This window comes from Balaenoptera physalus, assembly GCF_965194825.1.
Source record: "Balaenoptera physalus genome assembly, chromosome: X".
Classification (NCBI taxonomy): Eukaryota; Metazoa; Chordata; class Mammalia; order Artiodactyla; family Balaenopteridae; genus Balaenoptera; species Balaenoptera physalus.
In genome coordinates, this window is record NC_138903.1 from 117,247,154 (window position 1) to 117,274,666 (window position 27,513).

Below are 27,513 nucleotides of genomic sequence, written 5' to 3' on the forward strand. Positions count from 1 at the left end.
ACTGCTTCCCCCCCCCCTTTTTTTTACAGGAAAAATAGCTACTTGAAGGGCATCTTTAAAATTTCATTGGTTTGTTAGGACCTTTTTTCTTTTCTTTTAAACCACTGGCTAGCAGTCTGTGAGCCCAGTAGAAAATAACAAAAGCTGACCCTTACATAGGGCATACTATGTGCCCAAGCGTTAGTCTATGTGATTTACATATATTAATTCATTTCTCTTAACAATCCTATGAGATGGACACCACTGTGATCTCCATTTTGGATGTGTTGAAACTGAGGGACAGAGGTAAGGCAACGTGCTCAAGGTCATAGAGCTAGAAGTGGGGGAGCTGAGATTCAAACCCACGCAGTCTGGCTTCATACATCAGAGGAAAGCACTCAGTTTAGGTGTCGGGTTTACCTGTGTGAAATATGAAGAAAATCACTTATCTTTTCTGATTATGAAAAATCTCAGAATTTATACAGGGCCTGTTATACGCCAGGGACGCTAATACACGGTTTACTGGCATTATCTCATTTCTTCCTCACAATAAACCCGTGAGATACTATTTTTATCCCCATTTTAAAGACACAAATTTAAGGCACGGAGATGAAAAATGATTCGCCCAAAGATTGAAATCCAGGCAGACTGACTCCACTAGGAGCTTCTCAGTCTTCCCTGGCAGTAAAACGAGAGAACGGGGGACCTCAAAGGGATGCCACGAGAGTACAATGAAATAATGGATATGAAAAGGCCTCGGTGAACAAGTGCAAGGGATAAGGCCTACCCACTTGAATCACTGTTGAAAACTGGTTACCCGGGGCCCCTGGCCAACGGTTTCTAGTCCCAACCCAGCCCCTTCTCCGCCCAACCCACAGCGATATCTTTGAATCTCTTTCTCTATCTCCTCGGATCCTGCCCCCAAACACTTGGCTGAGCGGCGGACCGGAGAATAGAAGGTACGCGCGCGAGCAGGAGGCGGGGCCTGCCGCCCCGATCCGTACCGGGGGTGGCTTCTGCACATGCGTCGTGGCTCTGCGGCTTCAGCTGCCTCCTCGCTGCAGCCAATCAGGGCCCGCGGCGCGCTCGAGACGTATTAACGCTATGTGAGTCGTTGCGTGCGAGGGGGGCGACGTAAGGGCGCTCAGCGAGCCCGTCTCTTCTCGAATGAAAGGAAACAACCTCCGGCGACAGAACCCCGCTCCCAGGCGCTGCCGGAGAACCAAGACCGAGTTCTTTCTCTTTCCCCTCATTGGCGCTTCTCCCCTGCCGTCGCCTCTGGGCCCCGCCGGTGAGTCCCCACGGTACCCTGGGGCCCCCCATTCTCTGCCCGGCGGGAGAAGACAAGGAGGATGGCGGTGGCCAGGCCGCCGCCCCTGCCCGTTGTTAAGGGGGACTCTTGGTGGTCTCGCTTTATTGTCAGGGACCCCAGAAGCGCCGCTCATTGAAGGCGCTTGGCAGAGAGGCTGCTGAGAAAAGTGCTTCGGAGGAGCCAAGGGAGAGGTTAGGCTTAAGCCTAGACTTCGGGGGAGGGGGCGCAACATTTGAGGAGGACAAAATACCGGGAATTTTTAGTCTTTGCCATCGCTTAGGACATATTTGGGAAGGAGGGAGACTCCCAGTTTGGGAAGAGTGAGAGGAAGAATTGTTAGGATGGCAAGAAGGGTAGCCTTACGGAATGAGGAAAAACTCCGGGGTGGGGGGAATTAGGGGTGAAACTGAGATAGGAAACGAAGACTATTAGAGGGCGAACTCTTGGCGGGAGGAGGGTTAAAGAAAGTGGTAGGGTGATATTTTCCTGGATCCAGGAGGATTGGAAAAGGACAATTAGGGGACCCTGACTTTACGACCGAAAGGAACCTGCTAAAGTGTTTTATTGGAAGATAGTTTTGAGAGTTTATCTAGCGCTTGATTAGAGGGAGATCTTGGAGTCTAGTGTGTATTGAGGAGTAAATAACGGAGAGGCTCCGGTACGTTATGTGTACCATCCCTTATTATATGGACGAGCAGCACGGCATTCTTTTGAAATTTCTTCGTTTCGATATTCTGCGTGGAAGTTGAAAAATCCTTTAATTTTGAAAAACCTTTTCTTTTTATCGGCTTACTACGTAATATCAGGTCTTATTCACACAGTTCAAATTCTTTCTCTACCCTTGGGTTTGAAACAACTGGAAAATTCCTTTAGTTTCCTTTTGAATAACCGCAAAAAGCAGTGCGAAGCATGTAATAATATCGTGCAACCAAATTCAGGTGCCCTTCCGGTTCATCTCTTATTCGTTTCTTTCTCTCCAGTGTAACTTTCCTGACAGAAATACTGCTTCTTGGATCATGTTTATATATTTTGATCTGTATATTTCAACTTCCTTGCGTGTGGAATTGTTTGATCTTCCGGAACTGCAGTTTTTGTTTTGTTTTGTTTTTCTGTGAAAATGGTCTTTCAGATATCAGACACTGAATGAGCTCTCGAGTTGGTTCTTGAATGCTCTCCTTGATGTTTCAGGTTATTTCCACCTTGGTGCTTTAAAGCATCTTGGAAAATCTGAAATGCACTGATTGCTTCAGCCTAACTAATCGGGTTTTTATATTTTTTCGGACATTTAAATTATGTTTCTCACGCTGTTATCTTTGCCTCTTTATTTCTGCTTTATAACATTATCCATAATGCTATGTTTCTTTGAAAGAAAAGGTTTCATTGTTGGGTGAAAGCATCAAAGTTTGATCTCTGCATGCCCTGAAAAACGTTTTAGACTAAAATTAAAATGCCATATACTGTATGGATCATTATGAACCCCTTAATATTGGTCCTTGGAATGCCCTTATTCTCCTCAAGTAGAGACCACAAATGTGACAGCATTAGATAAAAATCTGCATTTTTATGATAAAGACACTTTTACTAGGAGTCATTGTTTCCATGATGTTCTCCACTTCATGTTTTACAAGGAGGCTGTAAAAAAAAATTAGCAAGATATGCACAGATGCATTATTTGAATTTTAGTGGAAAAATCCATTTACTCATTGCACGTTAGGGAAAGTTTTTAATTGGTTTGGTGCACTTTTGTGTGCGTTTCTGTTCACTTTACAAATTATATTTAAACTGATTACAGAAAAAATACACTAGAGTATTTTTGAATGCAAAATAAAGTGTACCTTTTTTTCTCTTTTAGATTTTGGGGTCTTTGATACCTAGAAAAGTAGGTTCTCAAAATTAGGATGAGAAATTTACCTGTTTATAAATGGAAAGAGGCAGGATTCAATATGGGTAGAATTTTGGGGACACCATTTTCAGAATTAATTTTAAGAATAAAAAGTGATGTTCTAATCTAGGAATTTACTTTGTCTTAAGCTGTTTTTATAGCTTATGCTAAGGTTGTACAGAAATTACACATTAAGACGTCTGTATAGATTGGATTCATAATGTGCCATCCTTTCAGCTGGCCAAGGATGACCAGGAGAAATGCTGAATACATTACAGTGCTTTCAGAGTGCTTACTGTTCATTGCACAGTAGTAAAGAAAGCTAATTTAGAACTCAAGTAGCAAATTCTGGTGCTATTTATGAATTTTGATGTTTTGCATATTTAATTCTAAAGATGTTGGCAGCTACATTCTTGATAAAGCAACTGAACACATATTTGCCTGAGCAAATGCAAACACACTTCCCCTTTTGTTTCTTTTGTTTCTCTGTTATGTTCTTTTTTTTTTTTCTTTAATCCTAAAAGTATTTGCTGCCTGTTTTCAATCAGTTTCACGGTTTATAGCCAGTGCTATGAATACAGTACTGTTGTAAAGTATCTGATGCCATTTGGAAGAGTGAAGTATTTAAAATTGTAGATAGCATTAAGAGTTTGTTAAACCCATCGGTGCAGAGACTGTCAGGGCCTTTGAAGTTTCATTAAAGAGAAAAACCTAGAAATAAATTGATGAGAAGACCTGTTTCTTTGTGACTTCGTGTTCAGCTTTAAGTATTTGCATTGTTATATTGTAAAGCACTGAATGGTTTGCATCTACCACCTTGCTGGCTTCCAACTGCTCCTGTTCTTGTTGGTGAACAAGTGCTTCTCAGAAAGAAACGATGTAGTGTTAGTGAGTCCATTTTTTCAACATATTTTGAAAATGTTCAAATATATGGAGGAATGGAAAGAATTTAGTAAATTTTAAGACAAAAATTTGAGATTTTATTGACTGTAATGTGTGTTGTGGTAACCTGGGTCCTGAACTGCTTAGTTATGTTGATTTGGGAAACCTACACAATTCAAATAACTGATTTTACATTTGTTTATAGTCTTCTGAAGAATCCATGTTGAGATTGATGATCTAAATCAGAAACCTTCCATGTTAGAGCTTTTCTTCCCTTTTTTTGTTTGACTATACTACCTATAATTATAATTTGACTAAATTTAAGGCTCATTCAGAAAAGTTTCCCTTTCTTTATACAGTATTACTAATTAAAGTATGAAAGTTACTACATTTAGAACACGACTGTCAGTTTGTAACTTTAATTTAATAAGCAGACTTTTGGAGTAAATCTCAGAGTCAGATAATACAGTTGTTTTTATAAATGATTGGTTCCTAAAGTCTGCGTTTTTGAATAGACTGGTGTAAGGCTTAATGTTTTCCTTACTTGCAAAAGGAATACAATAGCAAAAACTAATAAAGATGTATACATGATTTTTTTTTAAACTTGAAAATAATTCAACTTTTAAAAATAAGTGTTCCAAAGTCATGGTTATGTAAATTCATTTCTCATTTGTTGGATTATCAATATGTGAACTTTAAGGAGTTGTGCAGTTATAGAATTCTGTTCACCCTGGATATTGTGTAGTTCTCTTATTAGTTTTTGCTCTGCTCTTAGATGTATAATTCTTTGTCTCCTTGAAGGGGCACCTAGCTAGCTATACATGAAAAATGTTTTTCATTAATTATGTCAGCAGATGACTATTTTAATATCATACACTGTTCGTGTTTTATTTATCCATGCAGAAATAGTTCTAATTATTTCACATGTCCCTTAATTTGAGAGCAGTTTGATTTTTCTCAGTACTTCATTAACTTATCTTTATGCATACGCTGTACATTTTTTAAAATTACAGAGGTTTGAATATTAATTTGTCTATACTAAATAGCTATTTTTAAATGCATATATTAAGACCTAGGTCAAATATTAAGCAATTTATATTACTGTGTAAACTGATTTTTAAAACAAAATTAACCATTTTGTTGCCCTTCTTATTCTCTGTAGCATTTCTTGAGACATAAAGTGGCATTCTAAAGGCAATTTAAAAATCATGTCAAGCTCAGTTGAACAGAAAAAAGGGCCTACAAGACAGCGCAAATGTGGCTTTTGTAAGTCAAATAGAGACAAGGAATGTGGACAGTTACTAATATCTGAAAACCAGAAGGTGGCAGCACACCATAAGTGCATGGTAAGTATGCCCGCAGCAACCAAGAGACCTGAAACCATGAGAATCTTAATAATGAATATTCCTGATTACTAAACAAAACAAAACAACAAAACCAGTTAAACTTCTAAGAAGTGGTTTCTCACTAATGCTATGCCATTTTTACTTGAATATTTCCTTTTAAATTTAACATCTTATTCACTGTTTCACTGTAATTTCTTTATATATGAACCTTAATTTTTTTTAAATGTAATTTATAGCTCTTTTCATCTGCTTTGGTATCATCACACTCTGATAACGAAAGTCTTGGTGGATTTTCTATTGAAGATGTCCAAAAGGAAATTAAAAGAGGCACGAAGCTGGTAAGTTGGTATTTCTGCCTCTTGAGAATAAAACTTACTTTAAGCTCATTAAGGAGAAAATTGCTTATTTTAGAGTGTATCGTGTTATTAACTGAGTGTAATTTTTTAAAATTGCAGTCTTATTTTTTTTTCCCCCAAATCGGCAAATTGCAAGGCTAGGTTTAACTTATTTGCCAATCAACAAAAAAGGAGTGAATCAATATGTATACTATCCATTTTTTTTCTTTTCAAAAAGAATTAAAATCTTCTTGGAGGCCATGTTGACTTACAAAACAAGCAGTTTGCTTAATTTGAATGTTTCATGTGTTAAAGTCTTCATTCACATATATTTTGATAATTAAAATTCTGAAATGTTTTCATTTTCCATTAATAAAGTAATTGTGATCATTACAAATGAAGATGACAGAACCCTTTCAACAGGAAAATGTTAGTAGTTGCTGCACAACGTATTTTACCGTGGTTCAGCTATACAACACAGCATTTCTGACTCTGGATAACTTTTGTTGAATCTTACAGTTTTTCTGAAGCTGTGCTAAGCGTAATGTTCCTGCAGTTGTCTTCACTACCAAGTAACCAGTTTGGCAAGATACTGTATTGCTCTGTTGGAGAGGTAGTGTCGTCTCTGTTGCTATTTAATACATTATGGTTTACATTGAGACAGTGTCTTCTCATTTGGTTATTTTTCTCCTCTGAGCTCTTTATTGAAATTACATCTGTAAATGTACCTTCAGTAGCTCCACTATCAAGTGTTTCATTATTTTAAAGATGGGTTTGGCAGAACATATATCTATGTTCTTAGGCACTAAGTAATCTCATATTTCATAAAGAATCTAATGGGAACGGGGGGCTATCATTTTGATGTCAGGAATAATCTATTTTGAAAAGTAGTCAGTTTTCTAGTATTAGTGAAAAAAACAAGAAAAGCAATATGAAGAAGTTCAACGATAACATTTGAGATTTGTTTTAAGGATAAATAGTCTCAAACCCTAGAATCAGTATTGCCGCAAATGGGAATTCAGAGGTCAGACAGTTTTTGTTGTAGTGAGACCTTAACTGTGAAAATGTTTATCTTCCCCACCCCCAAAACTATAGATAGCAATAGAATGCTGCATTTTTAAAAAAATGCATTTTTTTTTATTTGGTGGTTTTAGATTTCTTCATGTTACTGTGGCTTGCTGAGTTTTGAGAACCAGAGCAGTTATGTTTTTATTTCCTAGTCCTGAAAAACAACTTTGGGTACAAAGAAAGAATACTATTTACTTGAAGCTAGTTGTACTGTAACCCTTATCACCCCATTATTTATTCCTTGGCATTATGAATATTCCTGGAAAATGCATCTACATCCTGACTTGTTAGCATTTTTGTTATTTGACATGGCTGCTCTAGTCAGAACAGGAGCAGTTTTGGTCCCTGACGTTACTGTGTTATTAACAAATGCAGTGCCTAGTTTTACATGAAGCAGCAGCATACATCTGGCAGTATTGCTAAATTCAATGGAGATTTAATTTATTTGTACCTGTTTGTGCAGAAAGCATCAGAACTTTGTACAGATTTCACTATTATAAATTGTTTTGATTAATTTTTAATGGTATGGTGTAGGGAGTTAATTTTTTTGTCCAAGTGTAGTGAGTTATAAATAACTAAGCTTGTTCCTTGATCTAGGGAGTAGAACAGTATTGGAGGTTAAGACCACAAGCTTTAGTAACTAACTAGCTGGGTGACCCTGGGCAAGTTAATTTACTTCTCTACACCATGTTTTCTTCACCTGACAAAAGGAGATAATGGTAGTACTTGCCTTCCAGGGATATTGTGAGAATCAAAAAAGAGACTATACAGGATTTAGCATGGTACCTGGTACATGGTTACGACTTGATAAATGGTAGCCCCTGTTGTAGTTATTGTTCGTAAGTAATGATAAGATCTGCTAATATTGTTGTAGGCTAATGAAAAGGATGCTGGGCTGGGAATTCATGAGGCCTGTTTTTTTAATAACTGCCACTGACACATTATATAACTTAGAACAAGTCACCAACAGTAAACGGATAATGCTATATCACTGCTTACTAAACAGTGATGTTGCATAACTAAAGAGTGCTATAAGAGATATAAAGAGTTACCTTAAGAAAGGTGTGGGTTTTTTCTTTTTTCTTTTCTTTTTTGGCCGTGCCACACGACTTGTGGGATCTTAGTTCCCCGACCAGGGATTGAACCTGCGCCCTTGGCAGTGAAAGCATGGAGTTTTAGCCAGCGGACCGCCAGGGAGTTCCCTTAGGAAAGGTGTTTTGTAGCCATTTTGAGGCTGTGGGCATCCAGCATTGAGGAATAGTGGCAGAAGGAGAGAACTTTTGAGCCAGGTATATAATTTTGCTCCCTTTCCTTCTCTTAAAATGTCAGAATTTGAATAATTTATATAGGGGCTAGGACTGGAGTAGCATTTGCATGTTTAATTTTGAAATAATTTTTAAGTCTCCTTTTAACCTTTAGTTTTGTCCCTTCCATTACATCATCTTTACGTGAAGTCCAGATTTTGGTTTTCTTATTTTCTTTTCCCTGTGTAGATTTGTCTAAGCAATAAAAGGGCCATAAATCAAATAGAAAGGGAGAAAAAAAGTGAAGAGTTTCCTGTAAGTAGGTAAGCTACATGTAAACTAGATAATCAGTTTCCCTAATTGACTTTTTAAGGCATTTTATCCTGTGAGTCTGCCCTGGCTGCTGTTCATCTAGATTTTAGGTGAAAAGTGGGTCATGAATTCCCGTTGAAAATAATGAAAAACAGGAGTGCTGGTCCATGGGTGCTTTTAAGACAGGTTCCAGTCTGTATCTCGTGCTGGCTCCAGAGGTTCTCACTTGCCCCAAAGAAAAGTATAAAGAGAAGAGTCTGGGGTTTGAGGTGAAAGTATATAGGCGGCCAGATGGGTCAGAGTCTTGAGAGGATGGGAAGTCACAGTAGAGCAGGAGGTACGGGTGGCAAGTGTGTTCCTGCTGCCATAGGCCATTTTCCAAGATCTTCATGTCAGCCACAAGGATCGGGGAGGAAAGCCATTCTGCACGACCATATTCATCTCTTTTACATCACCTTTAAGCACCAAGATGGACCAGGAGACATTTGCCAGCCTACTAAGGTTTTTATAATTTGAGACTCTGTTTTTGCAATTGAGACAGATTTTTTTTTTCCAGAATGGTTTCTAGTTCCTCTTGAATTCATATGTGGAGACACCACATCTGTACCATCTACTCTTATTCTCCAGCCATCTAGCCAAGAAATGCAAATATCCAAGTAAGATTATGAGTTGTCGTTGCTGTTTTCATTTTGTTTTAGGAGACAGTTGAGTATATTTGAAGAACATACTCTTGCTGGATGAAGCTAGGTGGTGAGATCATTAAGAGTATCTACATCGGGGGAATTCCCTGGCAGTCCAGTGGTTAGGACTCGGCACTTTCACTGCTGGGGCCGGGGTTCGATCCCTGGTCAGGGAACTGAGATCCCACCAAAAAAAAAGGAAAAGAAAAGAAAAAGAGTATCCACATCAGATAGTTACTGTTCAAATTGGTACCTATGTCACATATATCACAGACTCTAGGAACAGAAGGAGTTGAGAGGCCATTTAGTTCACTTTCCTTCCCCTTAGGCAAGATTACCTAAAAGCCATGTAACATAGATTTTTTTGTCTATCTTATTTTAAATATATCAAGAAATTGTGATTCTACCCAAGCAACCTGAAACAGGACCAGTATTATATAACACTCTTCACAGTTGCGAAATTCATCCTTCTGTATAACTCAAGTATCTCACTTAAGTTAGTCATTTATTCTAGGTCTGCCTCTTTCCATTAAAGGAAATATTTGGTTTTTCCTATATTAAAAATGAAAAGTCCTTCATATACTTGATGACTATCCTCAGGTCGTTCCTAAACTTACCCTTTTTCAAACTAAATTTTACTCACATGTCTTAAGAAATCCTTGGAACATTTTTCCTGCTTTTTTCAGTAGCAGAAATAGCTAACATTTATTGAACACTTAATATGTGCTAGGAACTGGGCTAAGTACTTTAAATACATGAACCTTTTTAATCCTTACAGTCATATTGTGAGATAGGAAGGTATTCATTCTCACTTTACAGATTAGGAAACTGAGGCTCAGAGAAGTAACCTGACTATGGTCATATAGCTAGTAAGTGGCAGAGCTGGAATTTGAATCCAGGGCCAGTTAACTCCAAAGCCAGAACTCTTAATCTCTAGGTTATACTAGACTGCCTTTTAAGCTACCTAACCAAAAATCACATTTTAAAAAATGTAATGATTAGAGCTTAGAAGTTTTCTAATAAAGATGGAAATAGTACTGAATTTAGGACATAATCAGACTCCTATTAATATATTCTGTTATAGCATTGTTTTTAGGACAAAAATCCTACATACATACTATGTAAGAATATTCCAAGTCTCTGTTACCCTCAAGATACTTTTTGTAGCCTCTGAAAATAAAAAAGACAAATTTTACATAGTGTTTAGTTTATTTACTCAGTACCAGTAGAGTGCTTGGCACCCCAGAGAAACAGGGTGTCTGATTTTGAGAGTTCATGATCTAGATATTGGGCATGCCATGAATCTGCATATATGGCAATTTATAGATACACCTTTTTATTCTGTGCAGGAGGGGTCTTGCCAATTTAGGTGGTTAAGACTACTTCCTAGAGATGGTAAGTTTAAAAAAAAAAAAAGGATGAGTCCATGAAATAGGTTAACTATAACTGAATGGGTCATTGAGACTGGCAGTAATGGATTAGAATTGAGAAAGGTGGGATGATTACAGGGTCTTCAAACATTAGACAGGAATTTCAACTTAGGAGGGGCAAAGCAGGATTTTTCAGGAGACAGGTGATACATAGTAGTCATTGTGAAGAATAAAGTGTAATAATGGCAGCATATTTGTCTGCTGTACATAGATGTCCTGCAGGCATCTTAAACTCAACCAGTATTCATCATCTCCCTACCCTGAAACCCGATTCTCTTTCTGAATCATTTACCTTCAGTTCTTCCTTCTTCCATAGCAGTCACATCGATTCTATTTCTGGGATGTCTCAGCCCTCTTGCCTTTCTTATTGCGACCCTGTATCCAGTCTTCCTCTTCCCATCCTTCCAACATACTGCTGGTATTTACTTGATCTCTACTTTTATAACCTAATATCACTCACTTCCTGACTCTAAACCTTTACTGATTCCTTACTGCCTACAAAATAATATCTGCCCTTCAGAAGTCGTACCTTAACCCACGTTTTCCATTCCTTATGTCATCCCCTCTCCTCTCGGTTTCCCAAGTATCCTCTGCTTGTCCCCACATCTGTGCATGTACAGATGTTATTCATCTCCTAGATGCCTCTCAGAACTTCTGTCTGTTTTTGAGTCCAACTCAACCTTCACCTCTGTCATAGAGTTTAACACTATGCATTGTACTTGTTACACGTGCGCAAGCCATTCTTCTCCACTGTGTTGTGAACTCGGAGAGCAGAGACTGTATTTTCTTTGCCCAGCATAGAATTAAGTGGGGGAAATGCATGGAAAACACTTAGCATGGTGCTTGACGTCTCATTTGTGCTCAGTTATACTCTAGTAAGTGGGCACTCATTAACTGTTGGCTGAATTTGAAGGAGGGAAGGGCTTCAATTGGATAATAATGTGAAGCTTAAGTAATGGGCTAGGTGTAAATTGACCACGGAAGTAATAGTATAAGCATAAAATTCCTGTGTTTTGGTTAATCAGTGTTTTAGTGTTGTTTGCAGCTCTAGCGGTTTGAAGAGGAAGGAGAGAAATCTAGAGGGAAAAATCAGGTTGGTTATTTGTTCAGGATGGTGGAGAGCTGTGTATGCCTCAAACAAGGGTGTTTTCATGTTTCTTCAACCTTCACTCTACCAGTAGGGTGTTAAATTTTTATTGTTTTCCTCAGGCATTGTATTCATCAAGGCCTCCATCTAGAGTCTAGAAATCATCTGTCCATTTGTCAGACACTTAATTGGGTGCCTACTTTGTACCAAGCACAATGCTAGACACTTTGTATGCAATCATGAATAAATGTACTTTAGCCTTAGAAGTATGTAAAGAATGCCACAGGGGAGCTGGGAGAGAGGACCATAATTAATTTTACCTGAGAAGTCAAAAGACTTCATAGAAAGTGACATTTGAAGTGTGTTCCACTGGGAAAATGATGCTGTAGAACTCAAAGGGGGAAGAGTTTCAAGGAGGAGGAAGTACTTTTGACAAGTATTAAATGAATATTAAATGCCAGTGCTATTTAAAGTAGAGTGTGTGTGGCTTATTTGGCATTCAGTAAGGGTAAAATGGAGCACCCAAAGTGTATAGAACGCAACCATTGCTTACTACATACAAAGATGCAGAAGATGCCAGGTAATTAATGGTGCTACCAAATCCTTAGAGCAGTGGTACTTAACCAACTATTAAATCAGAAAGGGGTGTGGCTGGGCTGCAGATAGGTATTTTTTGAAAAAGATTCCCAAGTGAGTTTTGATGAACACTCTCCGTTACGGACCATTGCCTTAGGACGGGTCGGCACGCTTTGTGTAAAGGATCAGATAATAAATATTTAAGGCTTTGCTAGCCATATTGTTTCAGTTGCGGTCACAGACAATACACAAAGAAGTGAACATGTCTGTGTGCCAGTAAAACTTTATTTATGAAAACAGGGTGATGGGCCGAATTGGGCTTGCAGGATCCTTGCCTTACAGTATTTTGGGGGAAAAACAGGTAAATTTTTTCCTGAAGATTTGTTCACTGGCCTCATTGTCATCTGTGTAACTAAGTGTACATGCGTCATGAATGTATTCGTATAAATGTGAATGTTTTTGAAAGCTCAGATTATGGCATGCAGATTAATTTAAATGTGCGCAGATATTTTACCTGTCATTTATATAAAATGAACTTTGTTTTACTTTGGAGGTGATTAAGGAGAATGAATGTGAGGCCAAAGAGAAACTTCAGATCTAATGATGGAGAAAATCAGGTCTTTGACTATTACTGAATAAATTAATTTTTTAAAAATTCACAAATTTTTTTCCTTTGCCTTCATTGAATATTGATACTTCTTTGTAATTGAGAATACTGTAAATTTATGTCATTATATAATCACTTCTCACTTATTTGTGCTAATGGAAGAGAACCCAAACCAGTAGTATAAAATAATCTATGTCTGGTTTCGGGGGATGTCTTGGTACTTATTTGAACATGGATTGTAGTTGGTGTTCTTCACAGATTAAGTATAGTAAGCAGCGTGGCACTTGAGGGTACCCTCAGCCTGAAAGACCTACGTCTTAGGAGAGCTTAAACATAAAGATCTGAGCTCAGAAAAACTCTGAATCTTTCAGATGAATAAAACAAACTTCAAAAGCTTCCATAAGATAATCTTATATTCCTCATAATGATGATTCATAAAGTTGGATGGAGTTGGAGTATGTGATATTGAGAGCTACGTCAGGAGACTAGGTTAAGTCAGAGCTTGATAGGCTTACTTGCCCTCTGATTTCCAAGAGACTTCTGAAATTATTTATTCGGTAACTGCTTAGATTTATCTGTTACTTTAGTAAAAAACAAGTGCTTTTCAGTAGCCCTGTTTTTTAGAAGCACTTGGAATTTAAGGTCCTAATCTATCAAGTCACTTTTCAGTGACTTTGACAGCTTTCAGATCTCATTTTTGCTTTCTAGCTTTCTACTTAGACCTAATTATTTTATTATATAACCCTTATTAAGAATATTTTATTAAGTTTGTGTTTTTTTTGAGACCTTCTTCAAAATGCTGTATATATATATATTTTTTAATTGTAGCTATAGGATAAACCAGAAACAGTTATGAGTTCATGTTCCACCTTTCCGGGCAGTGGTAATTTTTTTTTAGGAGTTTTTAACAAATCAAGTGGACAGCATCTGCTAACCAGATAATTCAGAGATTACTCTGTTTTCTGACTGTGTTGGATATGTGAGGTATTACTCTATATAAAGTAATGAACCTGGAGTTAGGAGCATTTTTTAGGCAGCTCTGAAAACTTGCCGCAACCGCACTGTCCTCCATTCTAGTTTTAACTGGAGGTAGTGTTTTCTGTTATTAAAAATAACACAGAATAACAAACACCAGTGTAAGGTGAACTACTCTCACTTTATTTTTGTCTCGTTTCTCCTGTGAAAATATGTTAGGTACCCTATTCCCAACTCCAAGTGCTTTTTTTAAAAAGATTTTTTTGACGTGGACCAATTTTAAAGTCTTTATTGAATTTGCTACAATATTGCTTCTGTTTTATGTTTTGGTTTTTTGGCCCCAAGGCATGTGGGATCTTAGCTCCCCAACCAGGGATGGAATCCGCACCCCCTGCATTGGAAGGCGAAGTCTTAACCACTGGACCACCAGGGAAGTCCCTCTGATTTTTCTTTGTTTTGCTTTTGTTTTTTTTTTCCTACAGACTTTTTTTTTGGAAACCTCTTTCATTCTCTGTATATTTGTAGCAGTTTTCTTGCAGCAGGTATCTTGAGAGTAGTAAGTACTTGGCTGTGAGAATTTATATCTGTGCCCTGGTGGTCAGTTACTGACATGCATAGTAGATATACAGCAGTTAAGCTGAGCAAGCTAAGACTGAGATCTTTTCCCCAAGAGCCTTCTCTTTCTGCCTGTCCTAGAAGTTGGCAATCTCATTTGTTTTGCCTTGTCTCTGTCTGTGGTCTTAGTTGAGTTTTCCCTGAGCTTCCCCCATAGCTACTAAGAAAGCAGTATTTTTCCTTTTATTACTTAAGACTTCTTCCTTTTGCAAAGTGAATTTCAGTCCTGGCCTATTTCAGTTGACTGAGGAGCAGGTATGCCCCAGCCTCTGTCTTCTGCGGGACTTTAGCTAAGTCATAGTCCTTTCAGTTCCGTTTGTCTCCTCTCATGCGTGACTTAGTTCCTCTTTCGTCTGTGGATCAGCTCCTTGAGACTCTGCTTGTGTGGCACAACTTAATCTTAACATAGTAAAGCTTCACAGACAGTAGAACCCTGGTTACCAGGGGCAGGAGGGGTGGGGGAAATGGGAGATGTTTGTCAAAAGGTACAAAGTTGCAGTTATGTAGGATAAATAAGTCTAGAGATCTCCTGTACAGCATGATGACCGTAGTTAATAATACCCTATGGTATCCTGGAAATTTGTTGAGAGTGGATTTCTGGTGCTTGTACCACATGCACTAAAAAAATGGTAATTATATGAAGAGATGGATATGTTAATTAGCTCAACTCTAGTAATCATTTCACTATGTATAGTATATTAAACCATGGTATACATCCTAAATATATATAATTTTTATTAACATTTTTTAAAAAGATAGTATGATATGCAAACATCTATAAGAGTCTCTTTTTCTAATCTCCCCATTTTGGAAAAAGTAATTGATTATTGAAATTTATTAGGTCTACTAGGTAGCAAACTGAATAGAGGAATAAAAGTAAAAGAAAAATCATTAACAACAAAGAAATTTTCACCTCTATTTAAAGAACTTGAAATCAGGGTATAGGCAGGATAAGCTGAGAATTGACATTTATACCTGTATTGAAGACAGGAAGTTGGCCTTCAACAGAATATTTGATATGTGGGATGGACCTTTTTTCAGGGAGGAAGAAGTCCACCATTGTCCTTGAGAAATGTGTTCCTGTCAGATTAACTTTGATTTGCCCACATGGAGAGCAACCTGGCTACAGTGCAAGCATGACACTCGTTCTGCTGAGGGCCCAGTAGGGCCTATGACAGATTGGAGGGCAAATAAATGTTTTGTGTAAAGAGGAATACAGGATAACATCACTCAGGTCCAACCAACTGGTGCCTTGCTGTGTCGGGGGGGGGGCCCGTTTTCCTATTATTCTACTTTTTTTTTCGATAGAAGTCCTCTTTGTTTTACTTTCCATAATATTTTGTTTTTTAAAGAAAAGCATACTAGCCACCTATCTAGTTTCTCAACTTCTTTAATTTTCTTTTTATCTCTTCTTGATTCTCTCTGCTCATTCTGTGTCCCTTCAATTGGATTGTTCTCCTCAATTTCACCTTTCCAAATCAGACTTTTAAAATATTTTTAGATGTACTTTAAGATAATTATGTCAAGTCTGCAGGTATTAGAAACGTGAATGAGAAAAAAATATGCCATATGATATTAAAATCTTCAATAACAGAGTAACCTGAGTTGCTGTAGTTAACTGGTTATACTTTGGGCAGATTTGAATTTATAACCAGCCAAAACACATTTTGATATATTTTGGGCATTTGGTTTCCTTCTCATTCTCGATAATTGAGTACTACGTGGTAAGTCACAGTGTTTGTCTTCCAAAAAACTCGTTCTAGAAGCGCTTGATGGATAAAATCTATACATTTATAAAGATAATTAGTCATACAAGGAAGTAAAATGGTAAGAGCCAAAATGAATACTCTATCTTAAGTCCCATAGGCGTTCAAGTAAAAAGAATTATTTCAGGTGTTGCAGTACAGTAGTGATATCTTGAACATAGTCGTGTTCGCATTCTGTATTCATAGGTACACAAGCAGATATACATTTTATATTTAGTTTTATTATGGACACTTTTTTGGTATTTTCTTAGTACTTTGCCAGAATTTCATATACAAGCAGAAATACCTGCTTGTATATGAATGCTGCATAAAATAGATCCTGTGAATTCTAATTAAGAAAAATTCCTACTCCTAGCCTTGAGAAGAATCTTCCACTCTCTGAAAACATTTTTATTGGGATATCGTCCTCTTTCTTTTCTTCCTTGAGATAAACTGACAAAATAAATGTGAGAATAAGCTTTTTCTCACTTAAAAATTTTTTATTTGTCCTGAGGTGCTGTAGTTAACTGGTTATACTTTGGGCAGATTTGAATTTATAACCAGCCAAAACACATTTTGATATATTTTGGGCATTTGGTTTCCTTCTTATTCTCAGTAAACGGAGAGATGGGTATTGAAATCATTTGCTAGAGTATTTCCAATGGTTTTAAAATAATTTTTTGTAATTTCCCCATTGTAAAAAAATCAGAAAATATAGGAAATGATGAAGAAGAAAACCAATCACACAGAGATAGTCACTCAGCATTTTGCTATGTTTACTTCCACCTATTTTCAAAGAATATATGTTGTAAACATAATTAGCATACCTAACTTTGTATCCTGCTTTATTTTTTTACTTAATGTTATACATAAACCTTTTCCCATGCCATTAAAATGTTTTTGAAAAGAGTAAAGAACATTCCTACATATGGCTGTACTGTAATTTATTTAAACATTTTTCAGTGGTTTTCCACAGGTGGTTTTACATTTTGGGCTATTCCAACTCTGCAGTGAACATGATTGCATATAAATCGTTTAAGTATGATTTATTTTGTAGACTAGATTAATTCAAGGAAAATTACTGGATCAGAGAGTATAAACTTTTAATAAGTTCTAAGATAAATAAGGCAAGTTGCTGTCCAGAGAGTATACCAATTTCCAGCAGCATCTGAGAGTGCCCATCTCACTGTGTTTGCCAGTGCTGAGCCTCTACAGGATTTTTAACAGTACCTCTCCTTTTATTTTTGCTTGCTCATTGAACTCAATAATTTTTTTCAGAATGTACCTATGCAAACACATTTTTGATGTGATTTCGAAATGAGCTACTTGCAGTATACAGTTCTTAATGAAGTAGTGGTAATGTTAAATTTATTAAGTTAAAAACCAAGTGACAGGGCTTCCCTGGTGGCGCAGTGGTTGAGAATCTGCCTGCTAATGCAGGGGACACAGGTTCGAGCCCTGGTCTGGGAGGATCCCACATGCCGCGGAGCAGCTGGGCCCGTGAGCCACAATTACTGAGCCTGCGTGTCTGGAGCCTGTGCTCCACAACAAGAGAGGCCGCGATAGTGAGAGGCCCGTGCACCGCGATGAAGAGTGGCCCCCACTTGCCACAACTAGAGAAATCCCTCGCACAGAAACGAAGACCCAACATAGCCAAAAATTAAAAATAAATAAATAAATAAAAATTAAAAAAAAAGGAAAGCATTAAAAAAAAAAAAAAAGAACCTAGGAGCCATTTCTTAAAAAAAAAAAAAAAAACCAAAAAACCAAGTGACAGTATGTACAGGATTACATAGAAAAATACTTTCACGTACGCATAGCAACACTGTAATGGTGTCTACACTTGGTGAGTATGAGTGATCTTTTAATTTTCGTTGTGCTCTTTCATGTTTTCCACAGTTTCTATAAGTCTATGATTTTTTTGATTAGAAGTATAATTTACTAAAATAATAGAACCTCATAAATAAGTTGTAGTGCAAATGCTCCACCTCCTCAAGAATTTATAAGCCACCCAAAAGTATTTAACAACTTTCCCTGCTTGATAATTTGGCACGGTGTTTCTTTTTACAGTATTGCTTTGAAGTTTCTGTATTTATTTAAGGAAGTGGTGTATTTCTTTCGCATTAATAATGGGCACCGGCCATCATGTTTTCTGGGAAGTACCTGTATTGAGAATGTTTGTTTCTGACTTACATAGGAGTCTTTTTTAAACGATAGCTTGAATGAGAGGTTGAGTGTTTGACTTGCTTAGAGAAATGTAAGGCATTTTATTAGAATTTACATTAGCCTCTTGGTATACTAAAATTGCTTAGGGGGCAAGTAATCCAAAAATAAGGATGTTCTTTATGTTAAAATTAATCAAGAGGAATGAGAACAGTTCCAAATGAGGCATCTAGCAACCAAGAAACAAATGAACAGATTTTAAGATTTACCTTACTGTGAATTTATTTTTGCACGGCATTTATAGCTTAGGAGACAGCCTGATTAAAAGTCCACTCAGTACCGTATACTATGGTATGTTAATCAAAACCACTAACAGTCATTGTTATGTACTTTTCTTAAAGAATTTTTTTCTAAACTTAGACATGAGCTAGTTAAACAGTATGAATTATCCAGTAAAGTCAGAAGGTAAGGTATATTAAAATATGTTGAAAGGATCTGTTTTATCTATTTCCGTGAATTCATAATGTGAGAGGTAAGTAACAGATTAAATTAAAATAGATGAGCATGTTTTCACAATCAATTTGACATCACAGAATATTTTTAGGGCTCGGGGTATTTGAAAATCTACCTGATTCTTTTATCTTCTCTCCCTCCCTCACTTGAAATTGATTTTACCAGGTTCCCAAATAGTATGTGAGTTTTTTTCTACAAATTCTCATTGATAAGCGGAAATGTGAAGGAAATTTTTTTCTGGAATGAGCCATTTTCTCCAGTTACTCATTTCCAGGAAGATCTGGATTGTGAAAAGGTCTACAGCTTACATTCCTGATTTGCAACATTTCAGATTTTCTCTTAACCACAATGAACCAATAGATATTAATAATAGTCCATTAATTTTGTCATTGTTTAACATGGGAAAAAATACTCCCAGTAGAATTTGATTTGAATTATTTCTAGGTGAGAAAACAAGAAAAGTAGCATTATTAGTTACAGATCTTTTCAATAACCAATTTGTTTTCCTTGACAGAGATTTGATATGCCTCTAACCTGATTTCATAGCCATAGCAAAATCACACACTAATAATATTATTTTATTGTTTTCCTGTAGATGTGTTCTTTGTGCCATTGTCCTGGAGCTACAATTGGTTGTGATGTGAAAACATGTCACAGGACATACCACTACCACTGTGCATTGCATGATAAAGCTCAGATACGAGAGAAACCTTCACAAGGAATTTACATGTAATGATTTAACTTCTCTTTTAGTTTTTTTTTAAACAGTCATACTTTCTTTAGGCCTTTGTAAAAATTTTTTCCCATTTCAAAGCATTTCATCATCATCGTAAAGGGTGTTCTTGGTAGGGAATTTAATGCTTAGAGAAATGGCACAGAAAGTTTAATGATAAGGTTTGTGGAATCCAGCTTGTGAATGGGGTGAAGTGTACTGCTCATTCTTAATTTGAAAAATGAATTTAGTTTGTTTACTTGGTAATTTTTAATTTCTTCATTTTTTGTAGGGTTTATTGCCGAAAACACAAGAAAACTGCACATAACTCTGAAGGTACGTTATTCAGCCACTTTTCAATTTCAAGAGGAAATTTGAGTAAAATATGAGTGAATTATATACTATATTAACTTTTACCACAAGGCGTATCTCAATATTGAATACATTTTGAAGAATTAAGAAAAGCATTCGGGTGCTTTCTTCAGTAGCACGTATACTAATATTGCAACGATACAGAGAAGATTAGCATGGCCCCTGTGCAAGGATGACACGCAAATTCGTGAAGCTTTCCATATTTTTCACAACATTGTAAATCATCTATACTTCAATTAAAAAAAAAAAAGAATGCTTAACCCAGTTCCTACATAGGTTCAAAGCCTTTTGAGAGCAGTTTTATTATATCTGTAAATTAATTCTCTTTTTATTCCTATTATTAAGATTTATAACTAAGATATTTAAGTATAGAGAACACTTTCTGTTCGCTTTTAAGTTTAAGCACTATAAAAATTATTCAAGTTATGAATCAACCATAATGAGGGGGAAAAAAGAGAGAGAGAAGCATTCAGATAAACTAATGTACATAGTGAAAAAGATCTGAATTTTTAAGAAAACTTTTACCTCAAAATTCTTATGAAGAGTATGTTGAGAATGTATTTATCTTTAGGGAGAAATGATGCTAGTGGTTACGGATTCCTGTGTTCAGGTAAGTATATTAGTAGATTGTAAAGGTAATAATTAGAAACCTTGCTACTGTCAGATAAAGAAAACGTGAACTGGGGATACTAGTGCATTTTGTGATAAACAGGCTTTCTGTTAAATTTTTATTCACATTGTAGTACTTTTTTTCTTAATACAGACATGCTCATAAGAGGTAATCAATTTTAAAATACAAAGTTTTAAAATTGTTTTATGGTTTATTTCCACTTAAATTTATACAAAACCAGGATAGTCATGTTTATGTATAGTTAGCCAAGCTGTAGGTGGTCTTTAAAAGGTACGGGAAAGTTCTCAAATTGAATTCTGACTTGTTTCAAACCTTTTCAAACAGATGGTTTTGATACTTTTACTAGCAATATAAAAAGGCTTAGATTTAATCTGAGATAGTTCTATCCTTCCATTTAGATTAGAGATCTTTAAAGTTTTTGTTAGCTTCTGAGAACGTGTTGCTTAGAATTAAGAATGGTTTGAGCCTGTTGTTTTAGGAAGTTGTTGCTTTTATAAAGACTTACCTAGTTATCAGTGTTAGCATATTAAAATTTGTGGCCCTTTTTGATCTCTTAGATCTTGGTTTTATAATACAAAATAGTATTGTTTCCCCTTCAGGACCAGATTAGTCTAAATACTTCAGAAGTGCTGGTTAAAAATTCAGTGTTTAGCAAAAACTTGTCATTAAGGTAAACATATTGGACAAATAATAAGAACAGAATGTTTTTGAGGTGATAAAGTGCAACTGATAAACTTTATAATGTTTTCCTACAGTTTTTTCCTCACTTAATTCTGTTATTGAATTGAAAAACCTTTCGTGAAAGGTTAAGAGTAAGCTTTCCCACCTTTCATTGCTTCAGGTTTTAACAGCGGATTTATTTGATTCTCTTCACAATTGTAGTGAGCATATATGGTAAGGCAAGGATTGAGACTTAATAATCTGACGAATACAAGTGTGTCAGCATACTGGGGCAGGATATTTGAGGGTGGCAGCAATGATTAATATAGTCATCTCCCCTTTTATTCCCTCAGTTTCTGAAGCTGATAGTACCATCTAGTGGTAGAGATAAGTCAGTGCAGACTACATAAAACAATAATTTTGACCACCTTTTTGCTTTGAGAAACTTTTTAATGAGGAAGATCTAAATTCATACTTTTCAGGAGGACTTTCCTTTTTTTTTTTAAGATTTTTTCATGTGGACCATTTTTAAAGTCTTTATGGAATTTTTTACAATATTGCTTCTGTTTTCTGTTTTGGTTTTTTGTTCCCGAGGCATGTGGGATCTTAGCTCCCCGACCAGGGATCGAACCCGCACCCCCTGCATTGGAAGGTGAAATCTTAACCACTGGACTGCCAGGGAAGTCCCAAGAGGACTTTTCTTTTAATATAACTGGCAGGAATACTACAATTCAAATTTTTGATACGATTGATTTGAATTTTGGGTTCAGTGTATAGTTTGGTAGCACATTTGGGTTCCCTGTATTATTGACACATGTAGTATGTTTATACTCATCTTGTAGAACTTGAAAGCATAATATTACAGTTCAAAAGTATGACAGAGTTTCTATTTATTGAATTTTGACCTTTATCACATTCATCTAGCTTGAATTTATTAGATATTGAGTGCTTTGTCAGAAACAGAACTTCCAATTATTTCATTATTCTAATGGGAAACATATATTCTACTTTATGATTGTAATTTATGGTGGGGGTTTATAGGGTTGTATTTCAGGGACTGTCTTTGAGAATTGTACGGCACTAATCTATAGCGCAAAGAGGAATTGATACCTTTGGCGATTTCTTGATCGTTTTTGCCATTTGTGGCTCAGTACCTACTTTGCTAATACTTAAAACGATAAATACTATGTAATTCAGTCTGTCATGTTAGCTTGATATAACATGAACTGTGCTTTGAAATATTAAATTTGAGAATCTCTTTACCATCTCCATACTTTTGCCTTTTCCAAAATGTCATACAGTTGGAATCATACAGTAGCCTTTTCAGATTGGTTTCTTTCACTTCGTTGGCCTTTTTTTTGGTGGGGGGGGATTAGTTGTTAATGCTTACAAGAAAGGATCCAATGGACAAGAAGAGATTGAAGGTACAAGAAGGAGGATTCAGTGCACAAGTGGAACGATTGCCCTGTGATAAGGAGGACCTTTCCACTGTAATAGGAGAGAAGGAAGAGGGTAAGTGGTTCCTATCAGGTCTGTTTTCTCTGTGAGGGAGAATGTAGGGAGAGGGGTGAGGGTTGGAAGTTGAAGGAGAGAGAAGTTGTTTTGAAAGAATAGTTGTGAAGACCAGGGGAGGAAGTTTGCCTAGAGAAATGTAAAGTTTCCGGACTGAATTGGACCAGTTGAGGTTGGTAACCATGAATTTATAAAGTGATGCCATCTGTCAGGTTGTGTGACATTTCCTACAGCAGTACAGGATCCTGGCTGTAGAATAGAGAAGGTATCTAGTTGGTTCATTCAGAATCGGAATTTTTCCAAGTGGGTTCAACAAAGGAGTAAAGGGATAAGGGAGTTTAGAATATTTGCGAGAGTAAAGAAACTGAAAGGAATTAATAGACTGGAGGTCCTGGTAAGATTGAAGAACAATGAGAATGGAAGTACTTGGGAAAGCAATCATCTGTGGTCCCAAAGTATGATATAGTGATTTCAGAGGTAGAATCCTTTTAGGTGATTATGAGGTATCTGGGTATGATTATAGGGATTAGGTGGTCGATGGAGGACATCAGTGAAGATAAAGGAACTGAATGGCTAGGTGTTGCTTGGATTGTCCATGTGGATAGTGAAATCACCCAGCATGATGGCAGGGGTCAGGGTGGAGAAAAGGGCTGTGAGCTGTGTGCTAAAGAAAGTGATGTGTGAGTGGAATGATTGGGAGTTGGCAATTATTAGCAAGAAGGAGAGGAAGAAGGTAGCATAGTCTGTGGACCAGCAGAATGGACGTCATCTGGGAGTTTGTTAGAAATGCCTGATCTGAAGCCCCACCCCTGACCTACTTAATAGGAATTTAAACAAGATCCCAGGTGGTTTGTATGCATATTAAATTTGGGAAGCAGTAGTTTAGTTGAATGACATGGACCTCAAAGGTGCAGAGCTTTTTACAAGGGAATGGAGAATTAATGGCTCAACAATGCTGTCTAGCAGAACTTTCTGTGATGATGGAAATGTTCTATATTTGCACTGCCCAATATGGTAGCCACTAGCCACATGTGGTGATTGAGTGCTTAAAATGGTGTAGTGCCCTCCTATATGTTAGAAATGGACAGGAGTAGCCAGAATTAAATCCTACATCTTATGTTTCCCCCCCATTGGCCTGTGTTTAGATAATAGGTATATCCTTTACCTTTTTTTTTTAATAATTTATTTTATTTATTTATTTTTGGCTGCGTTGGGTCTTCGTTGCTGCGTGCGGGATTTCTCTAGTTGCGGTGAGCGGGGGCTACTCTTCGTTGCGGTGTGCCGGCTTCTCATGGCAGTGGCTTCTTTTGTTGCATAGCACGGGCCCTAGGCGCACGGGCTTCAGTAGTTGTGGCTCGCAGGCTTTAGAGCACAGGCTCAGTAGTTGTGGCTCACGGGCTTAGTTGCTCTGCAGCATGTGGGATCTTCCTGGACCAGGGCTCGAACCTGTGTCCCCTGCATTGGCAGGCGGATTCTTAACCACTGCGCCACCAGGGAAGCCCTTTTACCTTTTTTTAAAGCAATATTTCAAAAATGTCAAATGTTGGCAATAGCAAATAGCTTTAGCTTGTAACAGATGCCAGTCTGTATTTTGTAGAAGTACTTTAATATGATAATTTGTCATCACTAAACATATGACTACTTATAAGGAACTGTGATTACAAATGAATGGTGGTTCTTTTAAAATCATTTTTATTAAGGGTATTAAGGTCTTTTTTTAAAAAATTTTTATTTATTTTATTTCTGGCTGCGTTGGGTCTTTGGTGCTGCACGTGGGCTTTCTCCAGTTGTGGCGAGCAGGGGCTACTCTTCATTGCAGTGCGCTGGCTTCTCATTGCGGTGGCTTCTCTTGTTGCGAAGCATGGGCTCTAGGTATGCGGGCTTCAGTAATTGTGGCATGCGGGCTCAGTAGTTGTGGCTCGCGGGCTCCAGAGCGCAGGCTCAGCAGTTGTGGCACACGGGCTTAGTTGCTCTGCAGCATGTGGGATCTTCCGGGACCAGGGCTCGAACCCGTGTCCCCTGCATTGGCAGGCGGGTTCTTAACCACTGTGCCACCAGGGAAGCCCAAGGTATTAAGGTCTTTGCATTTAATAATTTATATGGAGCAAAGTAATCTGTGAAGAGATAGAAAACAGTATCTAGAGTAGATGCTGGGTGCTAGATATTCACAGTAAGAATGTGTAGAATGTAAGTCATCATCACAAACATAACCTCAGCTCAGTTTAAATTCTTAATTGTAAGGAGCCAAACTTGTGGTTTATTATATTTCTTAAATTACCCAATATAGAATGTTTTGCATGGGATGGGTATTCAAGAAATGTTTGTAACTTCTTCATTTTCTTTGGCTTGAAACTAAGAACCGTATTTAGCGTGTCACTTGTTTTTGGGTGACACTTCTTGTCCTGTAGCTTCTCTTGTGCCGGGTGTCAGTAGAGAAAGATGAATTAATAAAACAGGGTTTCACTCTGGGGTGAGTTACACAATTTAGCGGCAGATATGTGACTAACTGATTAAAATACAGTGGTGATACATGGAAGTACTTAGAGATAAAGGGGCATCATGTTTGCATCTACTCTTTAACCTTTCAGAAAAAGGTGTATGGATAGAGAGAATGAATGATAAAGCATATGTGGTAAGATATTAACATCTGGGTGAAGGGTATATAGGAATTTTTTTACACATTTTTATAAGTCTGAAATTAGTGATAAGTGCCACAATTACAGTGACCATAAAATCCCAGGTGTTCTGAGACAGTGTAAACAAATCAGGGACTTGGTGGAGCCCCTAATGGACAGTTTGGGAGCTTTATTAGAGGTGCTTCTCAAATCATATAACTCAGTTTATGTTTCAGGAAATAATTATATTGGAAGTGTGTTGAAAGTGTGTTGTCATTTATGTAGATTCAAGCCTTTGCCTGGTTTAATAGTCCCTTAATTTTTTCTTTCCCTTGTTCTTTTTCTCTAGATTATGCTGCAGTTTCCAATCTTCATTACTTTTATTAAATGGAAGTTTAGGGAGATTTTAATGTGGTGTCAAAGTGTTAAAAACCTTTTAAGTTTAGGTGCATTGAATAGATTTATTAGGTACTGGAAAGGCAGTTTTGTACACTGGTTGAATATGGGCTTTGAATTCAGATGTATATTTGAATCTTAGCTCTGCCACTTACTAGTCACGTGATCTTGGGCAAGTTATTTAGTATCTCTTAGAACCTTAATACTGCATCTGTAAAATGGGGATTAAAAAAACCCCACCTTGTAGGATTATTGTAAGAATTAAATGAAATGATGCATGTGAAGCTCTTAGAAATGTGCCTGGCACATAGTAAGTTGCTCAGTAAATACTACATTCTGTATCATTATGGTTGTAACCATTATTCCTTGAAAACTCTACCTACCTCTCTTACCACTCATCTTTTCATGTGCTCTTCCTTGGAAGATAATAGAATTTAAACTGTGTGATTTAACTTGGAAAATTTTAGTAATGTATTCATACTGTGCTCTTTGCTACAATTGACTCCATATTCTCTCTTTGAGTCACCAGATTTGTTGACTACCCATGTGCAAAGTGCTGTGCTAGGCACTATTTACACTCATCACTGTTTTAGCGCACTTTACAAGCTTTCATTATAGGAAGTTTGAAACATATGCAAAAGTATGTTTGAAAAAAAGCCCCAATTCACAGAAAGATAGACAAGATGAAAATGCAGAGGGCTATGTACCAGATGAAGGAACAAGATAAGACCCCAGAAAAACAACTAAATGAAGTGGGAGATAGGCAACCTTCCAGAAAAACAATTCAGAATAATGATAGTGAAGATGATCCAGGACCTCGGAAAAAGAATGGAGGCAAAGAAGAGAAGGTGCAAGAAATGTTTAACAAAGACATAGAAGAATTAAAGAACAAACAAACAGAGATGACCAATACAATAACCGAAATGAAAACTACACTAGAAGGAGTCAGTAGCAGAATAACTGAGGCAGAAGAACGGATAAGTGACCTGGAAGACAGAATGGTGGAATTCACTGCTGTGGAACAGAATAAAGAATGAAAAGAAATGAAAACAGCCTAAGAGACCTCTGGGACAACATTAAACACAACAACATTCACATTATAGGGGTCCCAGAAGGAGAAGAGAGAGAGAAAGGACCTGAGAAAATATTTGAAGAGATTATAGTCGAAAACTTCCCTAACATGGGAAAGGAAATAGCCACCCAAGTCCAGGAAGCGGAGAGAGTCCCATACAGGATAAACCCAAGGAGAAACACACCGAGACACATAGTAATCAAATTGACAAAAATTAAAGACAAAGAAAAATTATTGAAAGCAGCAAGGGAAAAACGACAAATAACATACGAGGGAACTCCCATAAGGTTAACAGCTGATCTTTTAGCAGAAACTCTACAAGCCAGAAGGGAGTGGCATGATATACTTAAAGTGATGAAAGGGAAGAACCTACAACCAAGATTACGCTACCCGGCAAGGACCTCATTCAGATTTGATGGAGAAATCAAAAGCTTTACAGACAAGCAAAAGCTAAGAGAATTCACCACCACCAAACCAGCTCTACAACAAATGCTAAAGGAACTTCTCTAAGTGAGAAACACAAGAGAAGAAAAGGACCGACAAAAACAGACCCAAAACAATTAAGAAAATGGTCATAGGAACATACATATCGATAATTACCTTAAACATGAATGGATTAAATGCTCCAACCAAAAGACACAGGCTCGCTGAATAGATACAAAAACAAGACCCATCTATACGCTGTCTACAAGAGACCCAGTTCAGATCTAGGGACACATACAGACTGAAAGTGAGGGGATGGAAAAAGATATTCCATGCAAATGGAAATCAAAAGAAAGCTAGAGTAGCAAC

The 27,513-nt window shown here is 37.1% G+C and overlaps 1 protein-coding gene across 8 annotated transcripts in view; it reads left to right on the forward strand.

Moving 5' to 3' along the window:
- Window positions 1-1,074: 1,074 nt before the first annotated feature.
- PHF6 (PHD finger protein 6) overlaps window positions 1,075-27,513 on the forward strand; it is a 53,403-nt gene continuing 26,964 nt past the window's right edge. For 2 of the 8 annotated variants that reach the window (XM_082445385.1, XM_082445383.1), the window contains exons 1-5: window positions 1,083-1,270; window positions 5,218-5,401; window positions 5,638-5,739; window positions 19,347-19,480; window positions 19,756-19,799. In XM_082445385.1, coding sequence (XP_082301511.1) covers window positions 5,264-5,401; window positions 5,638-5,739; window positions 19,347-19,480; window positions 19,756-19,799 — 418 coding nt within the window. In that variant the 5' untranslated portion in view covers window positions 1,083-1,270; window positions 5,218-5,263. Of the gene's footprint in view, window positions 1,271-5,217; window positions 5,402-5,637; window positions 5,740-19,346; window positions 19,481-19,755; window positions 19,800-27,513 lie in introns of all 8 variants that reach the window. The other 6 variants (XM_082445386.1, XM_082445387.1, XM_082445382.1 and 3 more) reach the window with 5 other exon arrangements.